Raw genomic sequence first — 27372 nt, 5'->3', positions numbered from 1 at the left:
CAGCAAAAACTTGTTGAATGTTGATATTAAAACTTTATATTAAAAAATAAAAAATATAAATGTATGTATTATTTTAAAATTTAAATATACAATATTTTGATTATAAGACAATTTTTAAAAAATAAACGTTAAAAGCACTAAACAAATATGATGACCAACTAAACAGTCGACGCTTTATTTAAGAGTATCTTTTATGTGGTACTAAAACAATAGTTTTTGCTTATTATAAATACCCCTCATGTGGTGATCCCCATCAATAAAATAACATATATTGTATTATTATTATTATTATATATAATGATTTGCTAACATGAATGACACCGATTAGATAAGCAACTATAGTAATGTACTGCCGCTAATAGAAATAAAAAAAATTAAAAATTGTCTATAATGAAATTCAATATATATAAAACTGATACATACATACATACTAATAATATGAATATATTGGAGAAATTAGTAAATTTTGTAACAAACTGTTACAAATGGATTACTAAATTAAAAAATAATTGGCAGATATTTGAATGTCATTTTCATTATATATGATAAAATAGATTTATTCAATAAATTAGTTCATATAATAGCTGAATATTATAGTAACAGTTGGTATTGTGTAATAAAATCTAATTTGATGTTTTGGTAATACTGTATTATTGTTTAATATTTATTAATAAATATTTTGTTAAAAAAATTTTTTTATCGAGTCATTCAATAATAGGTAAAAAAAGTAAGTCAAATGATTGGGCATTTGTTACTAAAGGAAAAGCATTGATTGCATTCAATTCAATTGTTATTCACATTATAACAACTAATTTTTTAAAACTTATTTTATAATACATTATTATTTTCTAAAATATAAAAAGTGAAATGAAATTAATATATTTTTTAAATAATATAAATGTAAGTAATTAATTTAATAAGTTATTGCCAATAAATATAATTTTAAAAAACTTAAAAATGCATTTCATTATTACATATACACATTTGAATTAATTATTTTAAAAATTGTACTTTCTATTATATAATACTATAAATAATAATACTACGAAATAATAATACTACGAAATAATAATACATTTAGGCTTAATAAATGTAAATTCTATATTTATTAACATATTTTTCTTAAAATAAATTAATATGAAATTAATATACAGTACTCTAGTATGAAAATACTGTATACTTGATATTGTACTGGAATTGAAATAAATAACCTTATAATTATTAAATTTAAAATATCAACATAAAATGTGTGCATACTATGTATGTATTATTTAAATAAATATTTAATGTGTATAATATTTGATAAAGTATTGGGAAATTTATAAAACATATGAAAACAATTATTTGTTACTAAATATAAAATCATTGACAAAATTGCTAAAAAATTATTATTTTGTAATAACTTCTCTCTTGAATGGAATAAAAATATTTTATTTGTACCAATAAATTGATAAAATAATATTCAATATATGAATTACTGGTATGATAGCACTCAGGGAGGTATGATATCTTGAAAACAATATTCAAATAATTATAAAATAGAATTAAATATAATAAGTAGCAAGGTGCTATAATACATTAGTTTTTAATATTTTACTAAGAGTTTCTCAACAATTATTTAGTATTATTTAAAAAGTTAATGCATTTATCAGATTATTTTTAAACTATAGATATAATAGTAAATTTTTACGATTACAAAATTTGAAAACTTTTGATTTTTTATATATATCATACATCCATGGGTTATAAAAATTACTAATTTACTAAATTTTATTTAAAATATAATTTTAAAAAATATACTTAATGTTAAGTTAACATATTAAAATGATAAATTAAAAACTCTTTATTCTTTAATATAGTTTTATTTTAAAAATTAATTAAATATATTATTAAATAAATAAACAGCACATACACATACTCTCTCTCTCTCTCTCTCTCTCTCTCTCTCTCTCTCTCTCTCTCTCTCTCTCTCTCTCTCTCTTAAAATATGCTAATATAATGAGTATACAGTATGTCTCTACAGTATAATAGTTAGATTGTGGGTAAATGTGTCCTTTTTAAAAAATTATATATCAAAATAACTTTATTAATGTATTAGTTGTGTCTCAATCTTTCACAAAAGATTATCTGCAAATAAATTATTGAATAAATTGTAATTTTTAAAGTAAAACTTTATATTAATTTATTACTTAATTTAAGATATTATTATAAATAGTAAATGTATTAATTATAAAATTTAATATTTGTGTACATTTTTTGTTTTATAAATTTAGATTAGATAAAAAATCAATATATCATAGATAAATATATATAATATAATATACATTTAGATAACTTAATTAATCAATAGATTTTCAATTAACTTTAAGGCAAAGTTTTTGTATTATATGACATCACTATTCATATAAAGTAATTAGACTGACCACCCATACAGGTGCCGCCTGTATTATACAGGAATCAAGGGTCTAATACAGGTGACAGGAAAGGGCTAACCTGTATAATAAAATATACAGTTTTAAAATATGTTAAACTAATTGATTAATAAAAGTATAAAATAACTATGAATTAAGTTTTGTTAGTAAAAAATTGCTTGTATTTTTAATATACAGTTTAAATATTTCAAATATTTTTTTAAATATAAAAAATTTATAAATATTTCTAAAATAGTTCATGTTCAATATAAAATAATTTGAGTAATATAACGAATATATTGTTATTTAAGTACAGGTTAACATACAGGAATATAATATTTAATATACAGGAAAATACAGGTGAAAATAATAATTTTATACTATTATACAGGTTTACTAATAAATTGGGTGGTCAGTCTAAAAGTAATGTCTTTTAAAAACCTGTTTTATGTTTGAAAACTTTCATTCAAATAGCATAACTTGTATCACACATTTGTCACTATATTATATAACAATTTTATAATCAATTGGTATGATTTATCTTAGATTCAAAATGGTCTTAAAATAAGTTTTTAGTAGTAATTAAAACAAAATTTAGTAAATATGTTAAACATGTGATGTGTTGTAGACATGTGTCAACTGAATGTCTTATTGACTATAAGTCTATTAATATAATAGTCTAACTGTTTAATCAAATATATATTTAATTAATTATTTATAACTTATAGTCAATAAATTTTATGATTGCTATTAGATTTTATTCAATAAAATTTCAATGAATTGTTAAATAATAAATTGGGAAACATTTTATTAGATAAAATGAAGTTATATATGAAAATAATTATTAATTAAAAAGTTTGTCATCACTTATTGTGAACAATTGGATCAATCATATGGTATAATGTTTAAAGTGGATGAGTTTGTATTGGGAGGACTGAGTGCTTGCTGTGCGGGTGTCATAACAAACCCATTAGAAGTGGTGAAGACACGGATCCAATTGCAAGGAGAGCTCAAAAGTCGGGGACATTATGTGGTTCACTATCGCAATGTTTTTCACGCCTTTTACGCGATTGCAAGCAATGAATCAGTACTGGCCTTACAAAAGGGTTTAGTGCCGGCACTTTGGTATCAGTTTTTTATGAATGGCATCCGATTCGGTGCCTACCAGTGCTTCGACAACTTTGGACTTACCAGGAATGCCAACGGAGACGTCATATTTCACAAAAGTGTTGTGTTTGGCGCCGCTTCGGGAGCCGTCGGGTCTTTTATTGGAAGTCCTTTTTATTTGGTATATATTTTATTATTTTTTAGTCGATTTTTCACTCAATTGCTAATAACAACTGAATTTAATTTTTTATATTTGCAATTATTTAATAATATTTATGAAATTTATTATAATTATAATTTACTTTAGAATTATAACAAAAAACTTATAAAAACTATTTTATTTTAACACAAGTGTTGAATGAAAAGATGAATTAAATTTAAGTATTTCAAGACTTTGAATACCAAAAGAGATGACACACTAATTGTGTGAATGATATGATAACCAAATATATAATTAGGCCGTTATTTGCTTGTATTGTATATCGAGAGTGACATTAATAACAAATGGGAGTATTTTTCATATTGATATTAGTTATAGATTTATTGAATATCTATTTAATAACTCACTTATAATTTACTACTGATTCACTCACTGACGACAATTACTGTATATTGTTTTATTAATTTATTTAATCAGTTATATTGTTTGATAAAACATTTAAAAGATGAAATACCAATGATTAGCATTTAATTATTTAGTATTGTCTCCAATAATACTACTCTAAATCTATCACTTCATTAGACAAAAAGTACTTATAATTACTAATTGATTGCTAATAAGGTAACAAAATTTTAGGTATAATGTATATAATATGATATATTAGTTTAATATAACATTAAATTTATATGGGAATTAAAGTTGATTTAGAATTTAAAATATTTTTTTAATTAATTTTATTTATAAAATCTAGTAAAAAGTTATTAAATGCTTATAATTATTATTATTTGTGTGTTATTTATACTATATTTTTAATGCTTAAGTTTATTGTATAACAAATACATTAAATATTATAATATCTTTTAAAGTTTATATAGTTTAAAGTAATTATTTTTGTTTAATATATAATATACATACTGTATACTAAAATTATCTAATCACTGCTTTTAACACATAATATACTGTATATAATTTATATATATTATACATACTATATTATCATATTGAAATAAAGTATATAATGATATTTCATATGTATATATTATATATATGAATCATAGTATTAATTGATTAAATAAATTTTATCAATTAATGTATTTAAAAGTTATTAATTTGTAATTTGTCGTAAATTACAACTAAAATAACAATTAAAAATTATCGTTATTAAGCTAAGCAAAAGGTTAAGTTATTCGTGTGTGTGTGTGTGTGTATGTGTGTATGTATGTATGTATGTGTGTGTGTGTGTGTATGTGTGTGTGTGTATGTGTGTGTGTGTATGTGTGTGTGTGTATGTGTGTGTGTGTGTGTGTGTGTGTGTGTGTGTGTGTGTGTATGTATGTATGTGTGTGTGTGTGTGTATGTGTGTGTGTGTGTATGTGTGTGTGTGTATGTGTGTGTGTGTATGTGTGTGTGTGTGTGTGTGTGTATGTGTGTATGTATGTATGTATGTGTGTGTGTATGTGTGTGTATGTGTGTGTGTGTGTGAAAATACCTCTATTGAAACCTTTTTGTCAATTTTTGTATCTTTGAATTCAATTTATTTGAATACATAAAAAGTTAAATTTTTTCAAGAAATAAATCATAAAATTTAACGAAAAAATCATTGAATTGAACAGTCATTTGACAGGTATTGTTGGGATAGTTAATACATGAATACATTTTTATAAAAAGCACCGATTTTTGCGTGGATTACTGTTCACTAAATAGTTAAAGCTATGAACAGTTATAAGTCATGAACAGAACCTCAATAAGTGAAACCATAATATGCTTTACTATTGATATATTGATATATAGGTGAAGACCCATTTGCAGAGCCGATCCTCAGCACATATAGCTGTGGGTCATCAACATTCACATTCAACAATGACTGGCGCTTTGACCTCCATCTACAAGAACTACGGTATTATAGGTTTGTGGAGGGGTTGCGCCGCCTCCATGACTCGCGTCACTATTGGTGGGGCCATTCAATTGTCAACATTTGCTTCAGTTAAAACATTTATTGATAAGTCAAAGGTTAGTCTAATTTTGATTTAATAGATATTCAAAATAAAAATCAATAAATTATTTATCACTCATTTAGATTATACCGACTGATAGTTTTCTTAACTCATTGGCGGCTGCAATGGTCGGTGGTTTGGCCGTTACATTACTGATGACTCCTTTTGATGTCATATCGACCCGACTTTATAATCAACCGGTCGATGAAAAGACTGGTAAAGGACTGAAATACTCGGGAATATTTAACTGTATGCACAAGATTGCCACCACTGAAGGCATTTTAGGCTTTTATAAGGGATGGACGGCCTCTTTGCTTAGGTTAGGTCCACATACTGTCCTCAGTCTTCTGTTTTGGACTGAAATTAGGAAGAAATATATGTCTTTTAAACAAAAGTTTGAGCCGAAGTCATCTCAAATCAATACAATAAGTCGCACAACGACTACGTAATTGAAATATTAATTATTAATTTTTGGAAATTTTTAGGAAATTTATATAACAATAATAAATAAAGTAAATGATGATAATAATGTATTATTTATGTAAATTACTTATACAGTAAATATAATTTTATTTTTAATTAATTTTTGGTTAATTTGATCCATTTTTAAGTTTGTTTATAATTTAACTATAATAACAAAATGTTTTTTAAATATAGTAACATGAAATTATTGGTGATTTAGAGAATAAAATTATTATTTTTAAAACAATACGGTTTTATATATTTATTATTATTTTGAAATTCCAATTAAACTGAAATGATTACCAGTAAGACAAATACTATTTGTTTGTTCACATTTACAGTTAATAAATAAATTTTACTAATTGTTATTAACTATTAACATATGACAAAATTATGGCTTAAATATAATAATGATATTTGAAAACATTTACATTATCATAATATTTAATAATATTAAATTAAAAAATGATGCTAAAGAATAATAATTTATAATATAGTAAAACAATGTCATGAAAAGTAACGCTGATTTTCTTTGGCTCTTCAAATGGTTTTTTTAATAAATTATATTTAAATATAATCATTTGATTTATGATATATTTTTAAATAATATTAGTTATAATAATTATTAGTAAACTTTTAATATTAAGAGTATTTTTATGATATATATTTAGTAATCAATTGGTATCATTCGGCTTCTGGTCGACACCGATGGACATACGCTGATATAGATATGTCATCCGAGTGACGGACACATCGGGTACCAGTAGGACACTGACACCTATAATGAGAAATTAAAAAATTATTAATTAATTTAAATGAAAAATAATTTATTTTTGATTTGTCTCTGAAATTCTTCAATATATTTGATAAAATACAAGAATTTATAACATTTTAAATGTTGATAATTATATTGTAATTTCTACTATAATCTGTATCTTCATTAATGTCATCTTCCAATATATTTATTTACTGATAGCGTATTGTTAATAACGCTATGATTGTTAATATTAATATTTATATAATAGTATTTATCTATTAGAGTTCGCTAGTCTTTCAAATATAATTAAAAACAAATATATTTTATCTCTAATGAGTGGTTAATTGAATACTATTGACGAACTGAGTTAAAACACTATTAAATTTATTTAGAGACTCGACTTTTGGACAAACATTTAACATCAGTTATAAGTTGACGTATTCATTGAAGTCATTATTTATAGTTTTGATAGTAATAATTAAACATATATTTTGTAGGATTAGAGTTGATATTAAAAGTGATAATTTCAGTCATACGAGTATCTCATGTCAAACAACAATCCAAGAGATTCCCTGCTTTCAGTGCCAACACATCTTACTGTAAACTCTGGCAAATCATACTTTTCATTCAATTAAATACTCTCTCTCTCTCTCTCTCACTCACTCACTCACTCACTCACTCACTCACTCACTCACTCACTCACTCACTCACTCACTCGTTCAATGTTTAGCTCATTTAATAATTTTCTTATTAATATATTTAACTTATATAGCAATAAATTTATATAATATATACGTTATTAATTATATCAATAGTATGCAATATATAATTTTATCAATTTAGAGAATATTCTCAATTTATTATTAAATGTTTTTTTTAATTAGTTTTAATATATACTTTTCAATTACTTAAAATAAGATAACTCTATTATAATAAAAAAATATATAATTTATATTATATTAAGTGTATTGAATTATCTTATGATTAGATAAAAATTGATATTAAAATAAATTAAAAATAATTTAATAACAATAATTTATAAATTTATGTATTCTTAATATATTCAAATAAAATATTTAGTATTATTATAAAATTATATATATACTGTATATAATTCAATAATAATATTAAATATTTTATATTACTAAACATTTTATTTGAATACCTAACTTCCCTATAATTAAATGTTTAATGATTTGTTAAACAAATTTATATAAACAAATCAATGAGTCTATTGGCATAGATTTATCAGAAATTTTATCATTTATTTAAATAACCATGTGACATTTCATTTATACTAAGATATTAGATAAATTCATAAATTATTAACATTTTTGAATATAGCATTTCATTATACCAACAAAATAAATATTGATAATATATTTTTAATTGATAAATATAATTTATATCATATAAATACTTTACTAACTTTTAATAACAATACCTAGAAATTTAAGTTCATTTAAGAGTAAAAATTATTTGAAATATTTGCAATTGGATTAACAAAAATTGGATAAATCACAAGTGAATTACTGATTGCATAATGAGGTCAAACACAAACATTTATCAATTAAATTGTAATCATTTATAGTTTAAGTCATAAGAAGTCGCATAACTTTGCGATAAAAAATGATAGAATAAGAGAGATATGATATTTGGTTTGTTAAGCATATGGGATGGGATGGGATAGTATGGTATAGTATGGGATAGTATGGGATAGTATGGGATGGTCTCAAATAAAATGATTTGATATTATTGTGTGAATCAACACTTACGGAGAGGCGACGAAATAGTTGACAGTTCTGATGAACGGCGCGTATACTTCCCAACCACACGGAGTACTGCGGGAACAGTTCTGACTGACTGTACTTCGCTGTTCATACAAGTCATACAACAAACAAATATCAATTAATATTTTATCAATAATTATATTAAAGAACCAAAAATATGCCAACACATGAGGTATGGCCTAAATAACTACTGTATAAGTCATCGAAAAAAATAAAATAATATCAAATTAGTATTTATTGTTTTGTCTTAATCTAAATCAATAGTAAACTATAACAAATTAAGACAATTGTCAAATATTACAAAACCCACACATTTTACGTCCCTTTGGGTATTAATTAAATAATAATTAATTAAATCCTAATAAATGACATACAAATAATTTAATGATTTAATTTATAAAATAATGTGCTTTACTATTGGAGTTATAAAACGGGTGAAATTTAATGTAATTTAACTAAATCTTAAAATAAAAATATCATTTTAAACTAAAAAACAAATATTAAATACAATATTAATAATCTTATACTTTGTACTTCTCGTGTGGTATTTAATCATTATAATAGCTATAATATAATTTATACGGGTATAATATTTTTAAAATATACAATTATAAGTATTATTTTTTTTAAAAAAAAACTACAAAAAATACTCACTTTTAAATATAAAGCAGATGACAATTGAAAAACAAATATTATTAAAATAATTGATGCAAACATTACGATTTTTGTATTGATCACCATATTTATGGGCATTATATATATTGTGTATATATTAATATATTTATATATATATATTATTTGATTATTTAAATAATTATTTGATAAATTTTAATAACAATAAAATTAGTTAAACTTGTTATCAGTTGAGAAGTTATTATCAGTTATATGAATGAAGTATGTATTGAATGAAATACTGTAAAAGCAGTGAACATATTGAACACAATAATGACAGACTTAGAGCACGACTTTTCACTTATATATGCAATAGTTATGTGAAAAGTGTCAGTACTTGTGAGTGAATGAGAAAACTTTGTGATAAACTCCGAGCCCTAAGAAACGTCACGTTCCGCCCCAGTCTTGGCTGTTGAGAGACAGTCAACACTGAAGACGATATGCAGGTGTGTGTGTGTGTGTGTGTGTGGGTAACCATAGAGATTAGCGGTCCGACCGATAGGGCGGTTACGTAACCACACCATACCATACCATATGAGTGCCATAACAACACAACTAATATTCATTCACTCTCTTCTTCATCACTTTAATTCAAATATCAATATATGATATACTCTATGCCTTTCTTCTATCGTCTAATTTATCATTAATTATTATTAAGAAATAACACTGTTTTCAAAATAAATAATTATAAAAAACATAAATAAATAACATGTTTTCATAATTTAAAAAATTACTTTTTTATAAGTTTTTTTTCTAAAAAAAGTTATCATAATTATGATATTTCAATATAAAAACAAGTAATATTTATATATTATTACACTGATTAAGATATTTGATTACAAATAAAAATAGAAGTTTGTTTCAAAGCGATCTAACTAATCATAAAACTCATTAATTTAGTTTTATATATGATATCAAATAATATGATTATTATTTTGATTAAAATTATAGCAAATTGAATATTGATTGCATGTGTAGGTGTGATTTACTTAATTTAATTATAATCTACAATACATTACATGAAAAGCTTAATTTGATAAACATTTTAGTCTTATACTGTATTATTAATTATAGGACAAATTAATAATTTTGTTATCTTATGCTCATAACTAACAGTTTTTATGTATGAGATAAAAAAAACTATCACTTGAAATGATGGCCGGAAATGAAACTTTTTTGATAATTTTTAAAAACTATCTATAATAATGAGATATTGATTTGTGTTTACTTCTGCTTATTTATAAATAACAAATAAACTGATTTATTTATTATCAAAATTTAATATTTTATAAATAAGTTTAAATAATCAATATTAATAATAGGGTCATATTAGTACACTTTGATTGCATTTTAAAAATTAGTGTTTATTGATTTTTAAAGAATTTTATTTAATAAAACTAAATTAATATTAATTATGATGTTTTATATTGTATATTATAAAGAGCAATTAAATATTAAACAAAAATATAATAATAATACATTAACAATGGTAAAATTGCACAATATGATATATTATATTATATTTATTTAATATAAAAGCTAAATGACATCATTATTTAGATCAAAGAAAAACTTTTGTTAAACTTTTATGAAATACAGAAAAATCACTAAAAATAGGATTTTATTTTGGGTTAAATTTTTTTGTTTTCTCATTGCTGTATAAACTGATGCTTTCAATCATCGTATGCTTTGTTTCAAACAGTTTTGTAATCCAAGAAAATATGAATAAAAAACAATAAAAAAACGTTTAAACGTCTAAACAGTTATACTTTAATCTTATTTCTCGACACACAGTCTGAGATGTAATGTAACGACAATAAAAAAAAGTGAAATCATTGGGAAAAGTCTGTATGTTTTAACTCCTTATTAATGAATGACTGATTACAATACATATACAGTGTTTTTGTTGTTTTTTACACTGAAGTTCAGCATTTGTGCCAAAATTGTGATTAGAGATTATGAGATGAAAATTGAGTTATTAATAAAAATCAAGAGTTAATGAATATCATAGAAAATGAAAATTTCTGGTCGTATACAGAGAGAGAGAGAGAGAGAGAGAGAGAGAGAGAGAGAGAGAGAGAGAGAGAGAGAGAGAGAGAGAGATTGATGAAAATTAAATACAGTATAATACAGGGATGGGATGATTGGGTCTCATCTTGTGATGGACTCATTGCGTCAGTTAATTGATTTAATTGTGAGAAACAGTTAGCTTTGAGATCATTTAATCACTTAACTGTAAAGACAAAGATAACATACTATAACATATAAAACAAGATTAAAGTTTAACATTATTTATAGCTAATGTGTGGATGACTTTTGAGGCAAATATTGAGAGTATATTTCACTTCATTCATGAAAGCATTTCAAGACAACTAACTAACTAACTATCCATTCATTCATTTATTTTATTTATTGATTTCTGGCATTACTTGGAAAGCAATTTTAATACGAAAATTCAATGATAGACTAAACTCATGTGAACTCTAATGAAAAGTACATTTATATAATTGAATACATGATATGTCATACTTATTAAGTGTTATATACAGTAACGTTACTATCAATATAGCAATTATATGAATAGTTGGACCAATTAAACCGGTTCTCAGCACTGATATACGGTATAATACATATGAATTGAAAAATATTGTGAACATAATTATAATTATCAGTATTTTTTGCAATAATATTTAACAATTGCATCAGTCTTTGTCTTAAATATTTCAAAAATTGGCGCTAAAATATCGTACATTTACTTGAATTTATGTTAAAAGAAATTTATGCTATAATTAAATTTGTTTTAAACATCAATTTATAATTAACTAAAATATATTAAACTTCACTTAAAATAATTACTACAAATACAGTACTAATGTATTACAAGTATTAATAATACATTGATTGCTGTAAAACTTGATTAATGTATATATGACTGGAATTTGGCGCAAATTTCCGTTTTTTAATGTAATCACATATTTCTTGTCAATAAAAGTGAGACATGTCTTCACGTGTTTGTAATTTTTGATTTAGTATTTAAGTCATTTAGTTCACAGTCACTTAACATACCGTTTTTGCGAGTAATATACTACATGTAACATGTGTTTGCCTCCCAGTGCCGGACCTGTACTATACATGCTTTTATGAAATCTAAAGTCGTTATTTCAACGATATTATGTAAATAAATTTGAGGTTAAAATTTGAATTTTTTGATTACTTAAAAAATTGCAATGTTTTTGTGTAAATTAATTAATAGAAAATGAATATAAATAAAATATATATTAAAAATTTATATTACACAGTTTAATAGTGATGTTAAAATTAAAACTCAAATTGATTTCTTAAAAATCTATTAGATTATTAACAATTAAGATAAATAAAAAAATAATTATAGGAAATAAGGATTAATTACTGAAATAGTGAAATAGATAGTCACATGAATCGGTGTAAAACAATATCTAATCTATTTATAATTAAATTGCTTTAACAAGTACTGTAAAAACAATAACGTGGGTTTGATAACAACAAATAATTTACTATATTATAGATCATTTTACTATATATTAAATTGTAATTTCTATTCAACTTAATCTATAATATAACAATTAATAATTTCAATAATAATATGAATAAATTCAATATGAAAGCTTTATAAAAATAATTTATATTATTGTAATACAAGATACAGTATTATTTCATAGTCTTATTACAAATTTTATTAATTTATAAAATATAAATAAAATTTATAAAAGAATACAAGAATTACAATTGGCGTCAATTGAAAGTTGATTATCTATAAATCAATATAAATAATCAATTAATTGTTTTACACAAGTTTAATAATAAAAATAATAGTTATTTTGATTGAATATTCTTGAAATTGATAAAAAAAAGTATTTATTTTTAAAATATTTTTTATGGAAAATCATAAGCAATTTGATAGTGAAAGCGATAAAAGAGTTTCCCAGAGATAATGGTAACACATTTGGCAATTTAGTCATCAATTTTATTTCGCAAATCATTTCTCAATTTATTTACTTAATAGTGTATCAACTGTTTCTGTGGTAATAACTAAATAAATGCACTCAAAAACAAAGGGCAAAGTTTACATTGACTTATATTAAGTCATTGCCAATAAAATTATATTACAATATCTATCAAATTGTAACTAAAAATATTATCAAATGCTAACAGCAATGTATTTAAATGAACAAAAAAACAAAATTACATTTTGATGTTATATGAAATTACATGAAGCATATGTTTGTTTTAGTGCAAGAAATATCTAAAAAATAAATAATTAATTTTATAATATTACAAATTAAATGTTCACAAAAGTATCAACTTATAGTAGTAAAGTCCAGCAATTATTAAAAATAAAATATAGTATTTGTTGAAATATAAATATTTTATTTTAAAATATTCTGTTTGTTGTTAAGGTAATCTCTAAATTTATGACTAGAGTATAAAATATAAAACTTATGATAAAATTTAAAAACAATATAATTTTTTAAATAATTATTTATTATATTGTATAATGTCACAATTTAAGATTCATAGATTATTGTTAGCTTAATTTTTATAATAACAATTTAATTAACTGTAAATAAAATTAATCAAATATTTATATAATTAATTTTATAAGCATTTAAAATATTATTTTGTCATATTATAAAAAATATAGTTTTGGAATATCTTTAAAAATGTATCACATTTTAAGTATTGGGAAATAATATGTATTTCTTATGTTTATTATACAAATTTTATTAATTCCTATAATATTATTTAATATTAAAATGAATAATTACTTTTATATTACAATTCTTTTAATTGTTAGATTAATTTTAAAAATTAAGATATTTGCTTAAAAAGTGAAAATGTAATTAATGCATTTTCATGAATTATATACAACAAATTTATTTTATAGATAAAAAATTAATTAGTCAAAATTTTAATAGGTTAATAATTTCAATTGAGTTGAATATATTTATATTAAAATTTTGCTAAAATTATATTTTTAAAAAGAGGGAACTATTTTATATGCTTTTTTAGAATTGTATTACTCAAACACATAATAGTCTATATTTATTAAAAAAAAACATTAAAGTATTTATACTGAATAAAATATGTCTAAAATTTGTATATATTTTTTTTTAAATTTTAATAAAATATAAATCTAATTTGTTAGGTTTCGCTCTGATTATTAAGCATTACATTTATTTAATAAATAAGAAAAAATTATTTAAATAAAATTTTATTTTTGAATATCTAAGAATTCATTTAATAATTTATATTTATTTCGTGCACTTTATTGGTTGACTGCAATTATTTTAATCACAGAATTAAGTAATAAAGTTTTGTATTAAATTTTTAAAAATTTTACGAATAAATAATAGAATTTTTATTAAATTATTTAGTAAATAACAATACAAACATTATACTGTAAATAATAGTAGTTTTACTAAAATATGTAAAAATAAAAAAATTTACTTAAAATATTGCCACACTTAAATTTAAGTAAATAACTTTGTAATTTTCTTATATTAAATTATAATTATATATTTTATAAAATAAATAACTAACATACACTAACATAGAATACATAAATGTTAAGTTATAGTTATATTTTATGTTATAATAATAATTAATTATAAATTAGTATAAAACTGTGATAATATAAGACCATGAACTAATTTAATTTTATAAATAAAAAATATTCATAGTAAATATTTTCAATACTGTTGAACATTCTATGATAATATATATCAATACATTTACTAAAAACTTTTATATAAATTTTTTAGAAAGTCAAAACGCTAAAAAAGTTAAAATTATACTTTTTAGAAATTATTAAATTTATTTATTGATAGCAATTGTGTTTATAGTGTAAAATTCCTTATACTGTATATAAAAGTAAAATTTTGTATAAATTTAGACAAATAATGATTGTTGTCAAAATAATTTTTAACTTTTAAATTATATTATATTCATCATATACTAGTATATGAATTAAATGAATTTTATACTATATATAATCTACTGTATTATACTGTATTTTCAAAATGTTGTTAATTTCTAAATACTTATTATAACAATAACATTAGTAATTATTAACTTATAAGTTATAACACAATATAAATAAATTATTTTAATGCTAAGTCCTTAATATACTATAATATACAGTATTATTAGTTGGTGGGAAATGCTAAGTGGAAAAGTTTATGATGCAGTCATTACAGTAGATTGATTAGATTGAATACATCGATTAAATTATTATTATTATTATTAATTTCAAAATTATTTAGTTAAAGGAAATTTCCAAAAATGACACAACATACATGTGTTAAATTTATAAATAAATATTATTAAAATATACATTAATTTAAAACATACAAGTATTTGAATCAAAGTGACATTACAACTGCACTATTAACAAGTTTATACATTTGTTAGATTTGAATTGATGTTTGAAATTATGAGAAATGATAGAAATATTTTGACGATAACTTGATTGAGATAACAATTGATTACTAAAAACACGTTCACAAACATCAAAACGAGTTCATAGATTAAACGATTGCAATCAATAAATTACTTCAATCACATGTCTACGTGCAAAATGTCTTGTATTTAGTTTTCAAAATATATTTACTGTATTACAAACAATTAATGTATAATATTAAGTAAGTAAATATATGGGCGAACCTAAATTGATAGTTAATTATACATTAATTTGCAATTTATTAAATAAGTTAATAACTTAATGAGTTGCAAAATACCAATTTCAAATGATTTATTACATTTTTAAAAATGCTTTTAAATTTAGCATTTTTATTATTATTTATATTCATTAACTTTCAAATAATTAATTTTTAAAAATTAATACTGTATATTAGGTTAAATATAGATATAAAACTATAACAAACTAAATTTTAAAATAATAAAAACAACAAATAAATAATGATTAAATAAAATTTTAATAAAAATATAAGTTGTAAATAATTAAAAGTTTAAACAAATAAAAAGTGAGTATATATTATTCGTAAATTTTGTATTTTTAATACTAATTAATTTTAATTAGTTGTATAATTATAAATGTAAAATTAGTAATTTATCTTTAAATATTGATTTTAGTTTATAGTATAAAAACACATTAAATATATATTTAAGTGTAATAAATGTAAAATATTTTTTAGAATTTTTAAGAATTCAAGAGCAAATAATCAAGAAATATATATAAAATTTTTATTATAAAATATATTTATAGAAACAATTTTTTAATAATTTAAAAGCCATTTTAAAAGACTAAAAATATATTTCCAGTTAATTCAAAGTCAATTGTCTAAAATGTTTAAAATATTTAGATGTTTTATTTCATTAAAAGATTGCTTTATATAAAATATTATTGAATTGTCGCTTAATATTTCTAAATTTTATATAATAATTGAATATTAGTTTTTAACTATACTTTTAAAAAGGCAATAACATAAATAGCTCTCAAAAATGGTGAGATTTATTTTTTAAAGTAAATATATTTGACTGAATTGAGTTAAACAAATAAAATTATGCAACTATTAAAGTGATTAAATATTAGCGATGTATTTAAATATTATTAAGTTTTTATTAATATGGTTCAGGAATTTGCAATATATTAAAACTATTATAAATATTTATATTCTTTTTTAATAATTAAATACACAAAAGTTATAATTGATTGAATACATGTTTCAAATTTTATGTATGAATAGATTAAAAATAGTCAAATTTATATTATAAAAACGTTTTTTGACAATTATATATTTCATTTATTGAAATAAATTTTAGATATTTAATAAAATTATTTTTGTTTAATAAATAAATAATTATAGTGTTAAATAATTACTAATTATTAATAAAAGTTATAAGAAATTGTATATTATAATTTTTATTATATATAAAATAATAATTAAGAAATGTGTTTTTTAAATAATTACATAAAATTTTAGTGCTGAACCTTTTTATATAAATTTTATTGAAAAACTTGTCACTACTATTATTTACCATTTTTTGTGAACATTTGTCATATGTTATATTAAATTAGCAATAACATTTTTATACTTTAATTCAAACTATTTATGGTATCAAACTTTTTTATTCTATATAAATTATATATATTTATCAATTTAATATTACAATTTTTTATAAAGATATACAATTACTTTATAAATCTATATATTTGGCAAGTTATCTATTGTAAAATATTGCCAAAACTTAATTATATTGAATTAAGACATTCAAAAAATAAATTTTAATACTATACTGAAATAACTAATTAATGTGTGTCTTATGTTGTATATTATCAACAGTTGTTGTTCGCATAATTAATAAACCGATTATTATAAGTGTGGACCCAATCCACCAAAGCTGTGATAATTGTTCGCCAAATAATACCTTTCCGTATATAGCCTTTTAAAATTAATATTAATATTATTAAAATTCAATATTAAATTATATATATAATATTTACAGTAAAAAAAAAGTTTGCCGAAGTATTCAAAACAATGACATTCAATGAATTAGTGTATTGATTGAGAGCTTTACTAAATTGGATCCACATTAAGACATTTGATATTACCATTGATGCAAACATTATTGCTTGAAATAAGAGTAATATCTAATTATTTGATAAGAAATTTGTTCATATAATTAGCTAAATAATGCATTTAATATAGATTTGCTATTATTAGTTATACATATGAATTGTGGCAACAATTAGTGAAATCATCATTGAATTGATACAAATATTTTAATAATGAACAGCAAATGGTCGGAGACATCGCTAGTTTGCCAAATAGTGAAGCACTGGAGGCCAATGCACCCGACGTTAGACATAGATATAAACCCCGAGATATAAGCATAATTGGCGCCAATCAATGATTAATTAAATCTATTTAAATTAAACAAAATTTTAAAGTTATAACTTATAATCCAAAGACATTTTATCAAAATTTTTACAATCATTTTATATATCATATCATAAGATTAGATATCAACTAATCTGTATTAACAATAATTGATAAATTATTGTAAACTCATCACTGAGTTTTCAATGTTGGCAGAGACTAAATGTTTGTATAATACAAAGCTTATTAAACAGTAAAGTACAGTATAATACTATATATAATACTATGTATAATACATGGCCAATTTTGCATACAAACAAAATTTAGCGCAACCTAGTGTTAAAAGCATTGATATAAGCAAAGTAAGCCATATTTTATAATAAATATGGATTTATTAATTATTTTTTATCTTAGTATATATTAGTTTTAAAAAATGTATAATACAGTACAAACAGTATATTGTATTATACAAACTTATATGATATACTGTATTACAAATTGAAAACCTTGTATTTTCCAACTCTCAACTCATAATTTACTATTTATATCAAAATACAAATTATTTTAAATAAGAGATTTATTTGACACCAATAGTTAGCATAAAATTATTAGTAACAAAAAATTATCAATAATTAATGTAAATCAGTATATATATGATAAGTAATTGTATGTAAATAAGTAATTAATAATATTAATAATTTATGGCCTTTTAGTTAAATTGTGGAAAACATTAACAAATTATATCATTTTATGTCATTTACCACTAATATAAAAATAATCGACAATTTAATTTATATTTATCATATGTATAGTATTAAAATACATATTAAAATTATTTGTTAACTTGCCATGTACACTTATGTCAATCATAACCTTGGTATGTTAATGTAATTTTTATAAAATCATACATTTAACCAAATTATATGTATTGTTACAAAAAAACAATTGCAATTCAATGCCATTTTTATTATTATTATTATTATTATTATTATAATAATAATAATAATAATAATAATAATAATAATAATAATAATAATAATAATAATAATAATAATAATAATAATAATAATAATAAATTGTTTGAAAAGTTTGTCAAAAAACAGTTTGTATTCAATGAATCAAATGTTTGTAGACTTTTAAATAAAATGTTAACAGTTTTGCCGACACTCGCACTCCTATTGGTTGAGTTAATGGTTATTCAAACTTATTAACCAATCAGAGTCTTACTTCTAAACAATTCAAAAGCGTTTTGCAATAAACAGTTGAAAAACTGTTGAGATTTAGATTACATTGAAATGAATGGACTATTCATTGATTCATAAATTCATTGATATTTTTGAAAAATTTTGAAAACAATTTGTTTATTGATTTTTAAACTAAACATCACTTCATTTGATCCATCAATTGATCACATAATTAGTGATTAACACAAACGATGAGTGATTACGAAGAGTTCGACTCATTTACAGAGGTTTGACATCATTTGTCACAATTTGTTTCAATTGACTCACATTTGTTATAATTAATAATATTTTATAATTTTAATTATCACCAGAATTTGATCCGAAAAAATCGTGAAAGGGATAGATTTCTTGATGATTCAATCAATTACATCGATGAAGACATTGAAAATGAAGTTTTCGAGTTATCAACTCATGAGACAAATGAACCGATTATTGACACCAAAAGTGTTGTTAAGAATGATATCAAAAGCAACACAAATGTTGTCCAAAAAGATAATAAATATGAAGACAATGCTATCTGTGGTTCACCTAAAAGATTATATGAGAATTTGACAAAATTATCACCGAATCGACAAAGAGTACCATTGAGTAAAAGATTGAACTCAATCGCTAAGACCTATCAAAATTCAGATGAGTTTACTAATGAATCTTCGTATGAGAAACAAGACGACGACATCCAAATCAAGAGCAGTGATAGTAAGTCTTCTATCTCTCTGTCAAAAAGTAATAGTAAAAGTACTTTATGTCCGATTGAGTCCAAAGAGAGCACACAATCTGACAGATTATTCCAGAATTTATCAAACGTTTCTTCAAATCAACAAAGAGTACCATTAAGTCAAAGATTGAATACCATTGCAAAGTCATATAACTCGGAACAGACTTATGATTCTCCATCAGTCGTGACTTCAAATAGTAATAATATCAAACAAAATCCTTTGTCAAAGAATTTGAGTAAAACCAGTTTAACTAAGTCTTTGAGTAAAAGCAATGTCTTCAACATTAAGACAACAACTATTGAGAGCAACGAAAATGTCAGTCAGACTAATCTTACACAAAGTGTCAAAAACATTGTCACCAAAACTGATAACATAATCAATGTTTTGCAAAATAATGATTTCATAAAGAAATCAGAGGTTAAGAAAGATGAGCCCAAAAACATTGTCGTTAAGAGTAATATAAAAAATAATATTTTTAAAGTTAATGACAAAATGATTAGTAATAATAATAATTATGATAAAAATGTTGAAATTCCTGTCTCGACTAATATAGCACTTCGTAAAAAATTTCTTGAGGAACGACTGTTCTGTTCTGAAACTTCGACAGCAATTGCCTACAAAAAAGAACTGGAAAATCGTCAAAAAGAATTAACATCTTTGAAGCGACCGATGAGTCCAAGTCTATGGCAATCAAAAGATACGCCAACTAAGAATCAGTCATCACATCCCTGTTCATCAATAGTTGAAAAATCAGAGCCAGTGGTTGAACAAGTTGTGCCTCAAGTGAGTACACAGAATGCGATTCAAAGCGTTCAAATGGATTTGGATCTACCAATAGAAGAGACAAAACAAAATAATTTGTCGACTGATTCTGTTGATAATGAAACGGCTCATCAAACTGTTTGTGAAGCCTTTCAAGATATTGATGAACATTCAGATGAAGACATTAATTATGACACACACTCAGAGACAAGTGAATACAAGTATATAAATGATAAGAATTTAGACATTGATTACGAGAGTCCCACTAAAAGGAATCGACTCTATCCTCAACTTGATATCAACTCTCAGGAAGTATGTGGACAATACAATGCAAGTGAGACAAACTATGGATCTCCTCCTCCGACAAAACCTCCGCGTACTCATGAAGATATACCAGATAAAGATGCCACTCCTTTGAGAACAATTAGTTTCTATAGAAGAGAACAGTCTCTTAAGTGTAAAACCAATACCACACCTACTATTCAGACAATTGTTTTTAAGGATGTAGTTTATGAGCCACAAAACAATTTAGATGTTTACGAAAGAAAGAAAAGGATTCAAAAGAAAATCGAAGAATTGAAACGAGAAGTCGAAGAACAGAATAGGATTGCAGGTCAGGCCAGTCAAGCACTGAATCTGTGTCTCGAAAACACAGAGTTCAAGGGATCCATAGAACAGGTCGAAGCAGAAAAAGTACTTCTTGTTTCAGGTTTGATTGTTTTCATAATTTAGACTTTATTTAAAATTTTAATAATTTTAGGTCAGAAACGTATTGCTCTCTTGAATGAAATACAAAAATTGAAGATTAAATTGACTGATACATCGTTTGATACCGATATGACCACCGGATCACTCAATCTTAGTAATATCAGATTACCCGTAAAAGGAGAATATCTTGTGTCACGTGCTAAAGGGATAGGTATGTAATGAATGATAATTGTTTATATTGAATAAACTTAATATTTTAAAAATAAAATAGTTGCAGACATCCATCACTTGGTGTGTCTCGTATATAACGGTCCGCATGTGTTTGTGTCAAACTTGTTGAGTACTGACAAAGGCATCAAAAATGGTGTCTTCGAGTTTGAGTTTGGAGTCAGTCTGTCTGACCTTAACAATGATTTTGGTGTTGTTGTTCATATTTATGACTTAATTACATCTAAACATCAATTACCACATGAAGTCAAATACCACATCAAAACTTTAAAGAGAACTCCTAAGAAAAACAAGGGCTCAATGAAGTCACCGACTGTTCGCAGTCCCGGCGGTCCCAATGCTGTGCTGAGCACTAGTTTCCAGTTAATCGGTGTTTTAAACATAAATTTATTCAATTATCACAAGAACTCATATAAACTCGAAAATTTCAACTTTAATTCACCTCTTGAGGGAACCATTCAGGTTAGGGCTGAGCTCACAATCAAACATAACTACTATAGAGAAGGATTCTTTGACGTTCGCGACACTTCTGGTTTTTGGAACTTGCGTTGGGTTGTCATTAGAGGTTCTCACTTAGCATTTTGGAGGTTTCCCGAGGATGTGACCAATAAGCCTGCGCTCGGAAATATAAACTTAAAGGATTGTATTAATCCAATCGTGCAAATAATTAAGGGACAAATTTTGATGAGACCCAACACTATTGCATTAATTACTGCTTCCAACACACCCAACACCATCTTTACTAAAGGCGGATCTATTCCTCGAAGTCGACCCATTAAGTGAGTTATTTCGCACTTAAGTTATATCAACATTAATTTTATAACTAAACTTTTATAACTTACAGGTATCTAATGAGTGGTCAAAATAAAGATAACACCATTGAATGGGCGGCATATATAAGTCGAGCCCTCAATGGTATCCGTCAGTGGAGTTCCGATGCCGTTAAGCCCTACACTCACGAAGAGTTTGATAGACTTTTAATTCAATTGGATTAATATATTATCAATTAATGCTTTTATATAATAATTTCACTTTTATTATACTTTTATCACTTTTTCATTTTAAAAAATATGTTAATAAACACTTTTTTACATAAATTTATTAAAAGCAATATTTATAAATATACAGTATTTAAACACTTTTATTTGATTTATAATAAAATTTAAATGCATTTATGTTTATATATTTTTATACATTTCATTGTTATTGATGTAAACACACATTGAATCACGTGATGAACACATTTGTTATATTAATATCAATTTAATCAAAAATGTGTGATAATATCAATACATATTCATCAAGTGATACCATTTACAAGAAATTCTTGGAGACACTCAAACGGTTTGTATTTTTAATATAATTAATGACATTATAATTATCAACATATGTTTCTCAGCGATGGTGTTGTCAAATGCAAGAAGTGTCAGATCAACGACGGCTTTGTTTTATTGCAACGAAAAGATGTCTTTTGTCGTCAATGTTTGGCCAACTATTGCGCCCATAAATTCAGGTCAACAATCGGTAAATCAAAAGCTATTCAAAGAGAACAACGGATTATCATTGCATTCTCCGGTGGCGTCAACTCATCGGCAATGATTGATTTGATCAAAGATGGACTCAATGAAGACCAACACAGAAGACTTAGATTTGTTCCGTCACTTGTTTATATCGATGGTATATACAGTATATAACAATAATTATTATCAAAAATTAAATCTAAAATATTATATTTGTAATAATAGATAGGATTTTGCGACAAAACGAATCAATTGAAGAACAAGAGTTGATATTTAAAGAGATAACTAATATTATGATAGAAACCAATTGGGATTGTTATGTGTCATCCATTGAGATGTCTTACCGACAAAATAATGATATTTTTTATACCAAAATTAATAATCAAATAAACAAGACATCAGTTGAATGTCAGAAAACATTTAGTGATTGCTTTTCAAGTATTACATCTTTAACCTCGAAACAAGAGTTTATCAAACAGATGAGGTATAGTTGATATCATTACAATGAATTAGATATTGGATGATAACAACTGTTTAATTTAGGACACGTTTAATAGTTGACATCGCGGCAAATGAAAAGTTTGACAAAATATTTATGGCCAATAATGCCACACATTTGGGCATCAATTTGTTAAGCGATGTGGCCATCGGTAAAGGCATTCAATTGCAATCCGAAGCGGTATCTAATCATTTAAATAATATTAATATTGTTTTGTTTATTATTAATTTACTTCTTATAAGGTGTTTGTTGATGAACGACAAGAAGTTCCAATACTTAGACCAATGAGAGAGTTGACAGCAAAAGAAATTACTTTTTATGCTATTATGAAAAACTTAAAGTTTGTCATCACTAAGACATTAACAACAAACACATCACTGAAATCAAGTTTACAGCGAATGAGTGAATCGTTTGTGAATGGTTTGCAATCGGAATTTCCGGCCACTCTCTACACTATTATGAAAACGGGTGACAAATTGAAGGTCGACTCCGATGACACCGACTCTCAACTCAAATGTTCAGTTTGTAGTGTAAGTTAAATAATGTTTCAATTTTGAAAACTTAATAATTTTATTATAAACTTGATTTGAATGCAGAGTATAATCGACACAATAAACCGTCCAAAATGTTCAGCCTATGAGACCCTTCGTTTAACTAACTATTTATCAAACAATTCCATACAAAATCCTAATGATATGAATAGTTTGAGTCTCAATACTAGTAATATTTTGCCTCAACTTTGCTATAGTTGTAATATTATCGCCAATGAGATGTCAAATGAGACTAAATTTCCAAAAAATTTAAGCAAAAAATTGATATAAAAGAAGTTGAAAAATAGTTAAAATACATCAAATTTAAGACAGTGTTTGACGAGTCCACACACTTTGCGTTTTTAAAGATTTAAAGTCGAAATAAAGTTTTATTTTTTTCCAAACGACTTATTTAATAATTTTCTATTTTAATATATATTTTCATTGCATTTTATTTATATTTCATTATTCACTGAAATGGACACAATTAATGAAACAAACGATTTAATATCTGCTTCGAGTTTGGGTCAATACAATGTCGTCGAAGAGATTTTATGTAACCATTTAGAGTAAGTATCGAAAGTAAAAATGAAAGCAATTATTCTATGATTGCTTACAATTTGATTGTTTCTTCAAGAGATGTGAATGTAGTGAACGACTCCGGATGGACTCCATTAGTATATGCTTCCAATTTTGGTCACTTTAATATTGTCCGACTTCTGTTGAGATTTAGCGCTGAAGTCAACTTTCAAGACAATGAGTGTAGAACTGCACTGATGATGGCCGCCAGCAATGGTCATACAAGATGTATTGATATCCTCATCAATACTGGAAAGGCTGACAAAACCTTAACTGATATAACAGGATATACGGCACTGAATTACGCCATCAATAATGGACACGGAAGCAATAAATTGATCAAAAATCTATTGTCGACAAGTATTGGCTATCAATTGAGAGGTCGTTCAACATCACAGTCAAAGATGGAAGCAATGCCATCACATACCATGAGTTGGTCTCTTCAAAGTTCAAACAATTCAGTTGTTTCGTCGTCATCCGATGATTGCAATCAAATCTTCAATGTGTATGAAACGAATGCATTCTCGAATGGCTTTTGGCGACCGAACAAACAGCACGAACTGAATCCAAAAGCCAATAACTTTGTGCCCTCTTATGTGCCATCGTTTGAATTTCTTAGCGAAAAATTACGGATTTTGGAAGAGAGAGTCAATCACTTAGAAAGTCGATTGAAAAATGAAATGTCAAGTCATTAGTCATAAAAATATTTATTTATTTTCAAATTTTTATTTTTTTATTCAATACATTGGAAACTTGGGGTCAACTTCCTTAGCCCAGGCCTCGAGCCCTCCAATGATATCTTTAATTAATATGTCATTTATTTTAGTTTTTAATAGTCTGACCGCCTTTTGAGAGGCATTACCTCTCCTACACATTATTATTAGTTTTACATTTGTTTTATCCATTTGTTGATCAATGAGATCCTCTATTTGTTGAAATCCATTACCATTTTGTATATCTTTTAAAGGGATGTTTACAGCGTTATCTAATTTTGTGATATCTGCCTGTAGTTTGTCTCTGACATCAATCAATAAATGCTTTTCATTAGTATTAAAATAATTGTCGAAATATTCCTTTGCAGTCATTCGTTCTTCTGATTCAAGAATTTTCAGATACTGACTGGCATTACATTGAATGCCACAAAAGGTTTCGTAGTCAACGAGTTCGGGACCAATGGTGGCATTTGGTCCACAACTGATACAATCTGATCGTTTGCCACGTAATGTAATGGTCCGAAACTCGCCGTTGAGTCCATCAAAGAGCAGCATCTTTCCCGCGTATGTTGGCTTTCGTCCCAAAGCTATTTTAATGGTTTCTAAGGCCTGAAGATTACCAATAGTTCCCGGAATTACACCCAATACTCCTCCATCACTACAATTAGTTACAGTTCCGACAGGAGGTGGACTCGGGAAAAGACATCTATAACACGGAGTATTAGAGTCGAAGTTATAAACAGTTAACTGTCCATCAAATCTAAGCGCAGATCCGGACACGAGAGGCTTTTTATTAATAACACAGACATCGCTTAACAGGTATCGAGTCATTGGATTATCGGTTCCGTCAATAATAATGTCATATTTTGAGACAATTTCTGAGGCATTGTCTCGAATGAGACGACAATTGATTGTCTCGAAGACAACGTTAGAGTTTAATGCTTTCAAAGTCTCGAAAGCCGAGTCTGTCTTCGGTTTTGTGATTCTCTGTTCGTTATGAAGTACTTGTCGGTGAAGATTGCTTTTCTCGACCAAATCGTTGTCCACTAAACCAATTTTGCCGATTCCTGCAGCCGTCAGATACAGACTGGCGGGACATCCGAGTCCACCGCAACCGACTATAAGAACCGAAGTAGATTTGAGTGCCAACTGACCACTTTTGCCCACTTCGGGTAATAGCATTTGTCGACTATATCGAGACACTTCATCGGCAGATAAAGACATTGTCATCGATTGTCTTTTGGTGTAAGAAAATGGTCTGATTTTTGTGTATTGTTTGCTAAGTGTTGTCACAAGTGTTGCGTTGACGACAACTCTGACGAAAGATTGGTTAGAAAACTGACGACAAATCACTTGAAATACCATTCAATTGAAGTGTTGTTTGAATCAAAGTTTTTAATAATAAAGTGATAATCAAATCAATTGCTGATAACAACAATCAAAATGCTATTGTTATAGAAATAGCAAAACACGTGACAATTGTTGACATTTTTTTATATCAATGTAAGTGTTTGTTGTCGTTGTTGTTGTTATTGTTATTAACAATCAATCAAACAATTGATTCATTTATTCAAACAGTGATTACATTTGTAATCAATTGATTAACACGTTATTGACTGTTAATGTTTGACACGTTAT

The 27372-nt window shown here is 24.7% G+C and overlaps 5 protein-coding genes across 6 annotated transcripts; 4 read left to right on the top strand and 1 right to left on the bottom strand.

Annotated features, from left to right (window-relative positions):
* The first annotated feature begins 3209 nt into the window (after positions 1–3209).
* Positions 3210–6121, top strand: LOC128962383 (solute carrier family 25 member 35-like). The gene is made up of 3 exons (XM_054308756.1): positions 3210–3699; positions 5470–5688; positions 5756–6121. Exons 1-3 carry the CDS (start codon positions 3313–3315, stop codon positions 6119–6121), a joined length of 972 nt encoding a protein of 323 aa, XP_054164731.1. The 5' UTR covers positions 3210–3312.
* A 13309-nt stretch (positions 6122–19430) lies between these two features.
* LOC128963007 (anillin-like) lies at positions 19431–22915 on the top strand. 2 transcript variants are annotated; one of them, XM_054309470.1, is made up of 6 exons: positions 19431–19706; positions 19791–20649; positions 20749–21666; positions 21718–21876; positions 21937–22672; positions 22738–22915. In XM_054309470.1, the coding sequence occupies exons 1-6, from the start codon at positions 19671–19673 to the stop codon at positions 22886–22888; spliced, it is 2859 nt and encodes a 952-aa protein (XP_054165445.1). In that variant the 5' UTR covers positions 19431–19670; the 3' UTR covers positions 22889–22915. The 2 variants fall into 2 exon arrangements, with proteins under 2 accessions (XP_054165445.1, XP_054165444.1); XM_054309469.1 differs by having other exon boundaries at positions 19791–21666.
* A 210-nt stretch (positions 22916–23125) lies between these two features.
* Positions 23126–24733, top strand: LOC128963012 (cytoplasmic tRNA 2-thiolation protein 2-A-like). The gene is made up of 6 exons (XM_054309476.1): positions 23126–23237; positions 23293–23570; positions 23639–23897; positions 23957–24092; positions 24155–24442; positions 24509–24733. The coding sequence occupies exons 1-6, from the start codon at positions 23167–23169 to the stop codon at positions 24731–24733; spliced, it is 1257 nt and encodes a 418-aa protein (XP_054165451.1). The 5' UTR covers positions 23126–23166.
* Positions 24734–24765: 32 nt separating this feature from the next.
* LOC128963017 (ankyrin repeat and SAM domain-containing protein 3-like) lies at positions 24766–25861 on the top strand. The gene is made up of 2 exons (XM_054309482.1): positions 24766–25011; positions 25080–25861. Exons 1-2 carry the CDS (start codon positions 24920–24922, stop codon positions 25714–25716), a joined length of 729 nt encoding a protein of 242 aa, XP_054165457.1. The 5' UTR covers positions 24766–24919; the 3' UTR covers positions 25717–25861.
* Positions 25759–27206, bottom strand: LOC128963010 (adenylyltransferase and sulfurtransferase MOCS3-like). Its single transcript, XM_054309475.1, has 2 exons — positions 27097–27206; positions 25759–27049 (listed from the first exon to the last, which is right to left on the bottom strand). Exon 2 carries the CDS (start codon positions 26962–26964, stop codon positions 25759–25761), a length of 1206 nt encoding a protein of 401 aa, XP_054165450.1. The 5' UTR covers positions 26965–27049; positions 27097–27206.
* Between the last annotated feature and the right edge of the window lie 166 nt (positions 27207–27372).

The sequence above is a fragment of the Oppia nitens genome, unplaced genomic scaffold, assembly GCF_028296485.1.
Source record: "Oppia nitens isolate AA-2021 unplaced genomic scaffold, nextdenovo-longstitch-racon4-pilon3 scaffold6_pilon_pilon_pilon, whole genome shotgun sequence".
NCBI classification, from domain to species: Eukaryota; Metazoa; Arthropoda; class Arachnida; order Sarcoptiformes; family Oppiidae; genus Oppia; species Oppia nitens.
Note: the sequence above shows the minus strand (reverse complement) of the source record. Positions and strands in the feature narration are given on the sequence as shown.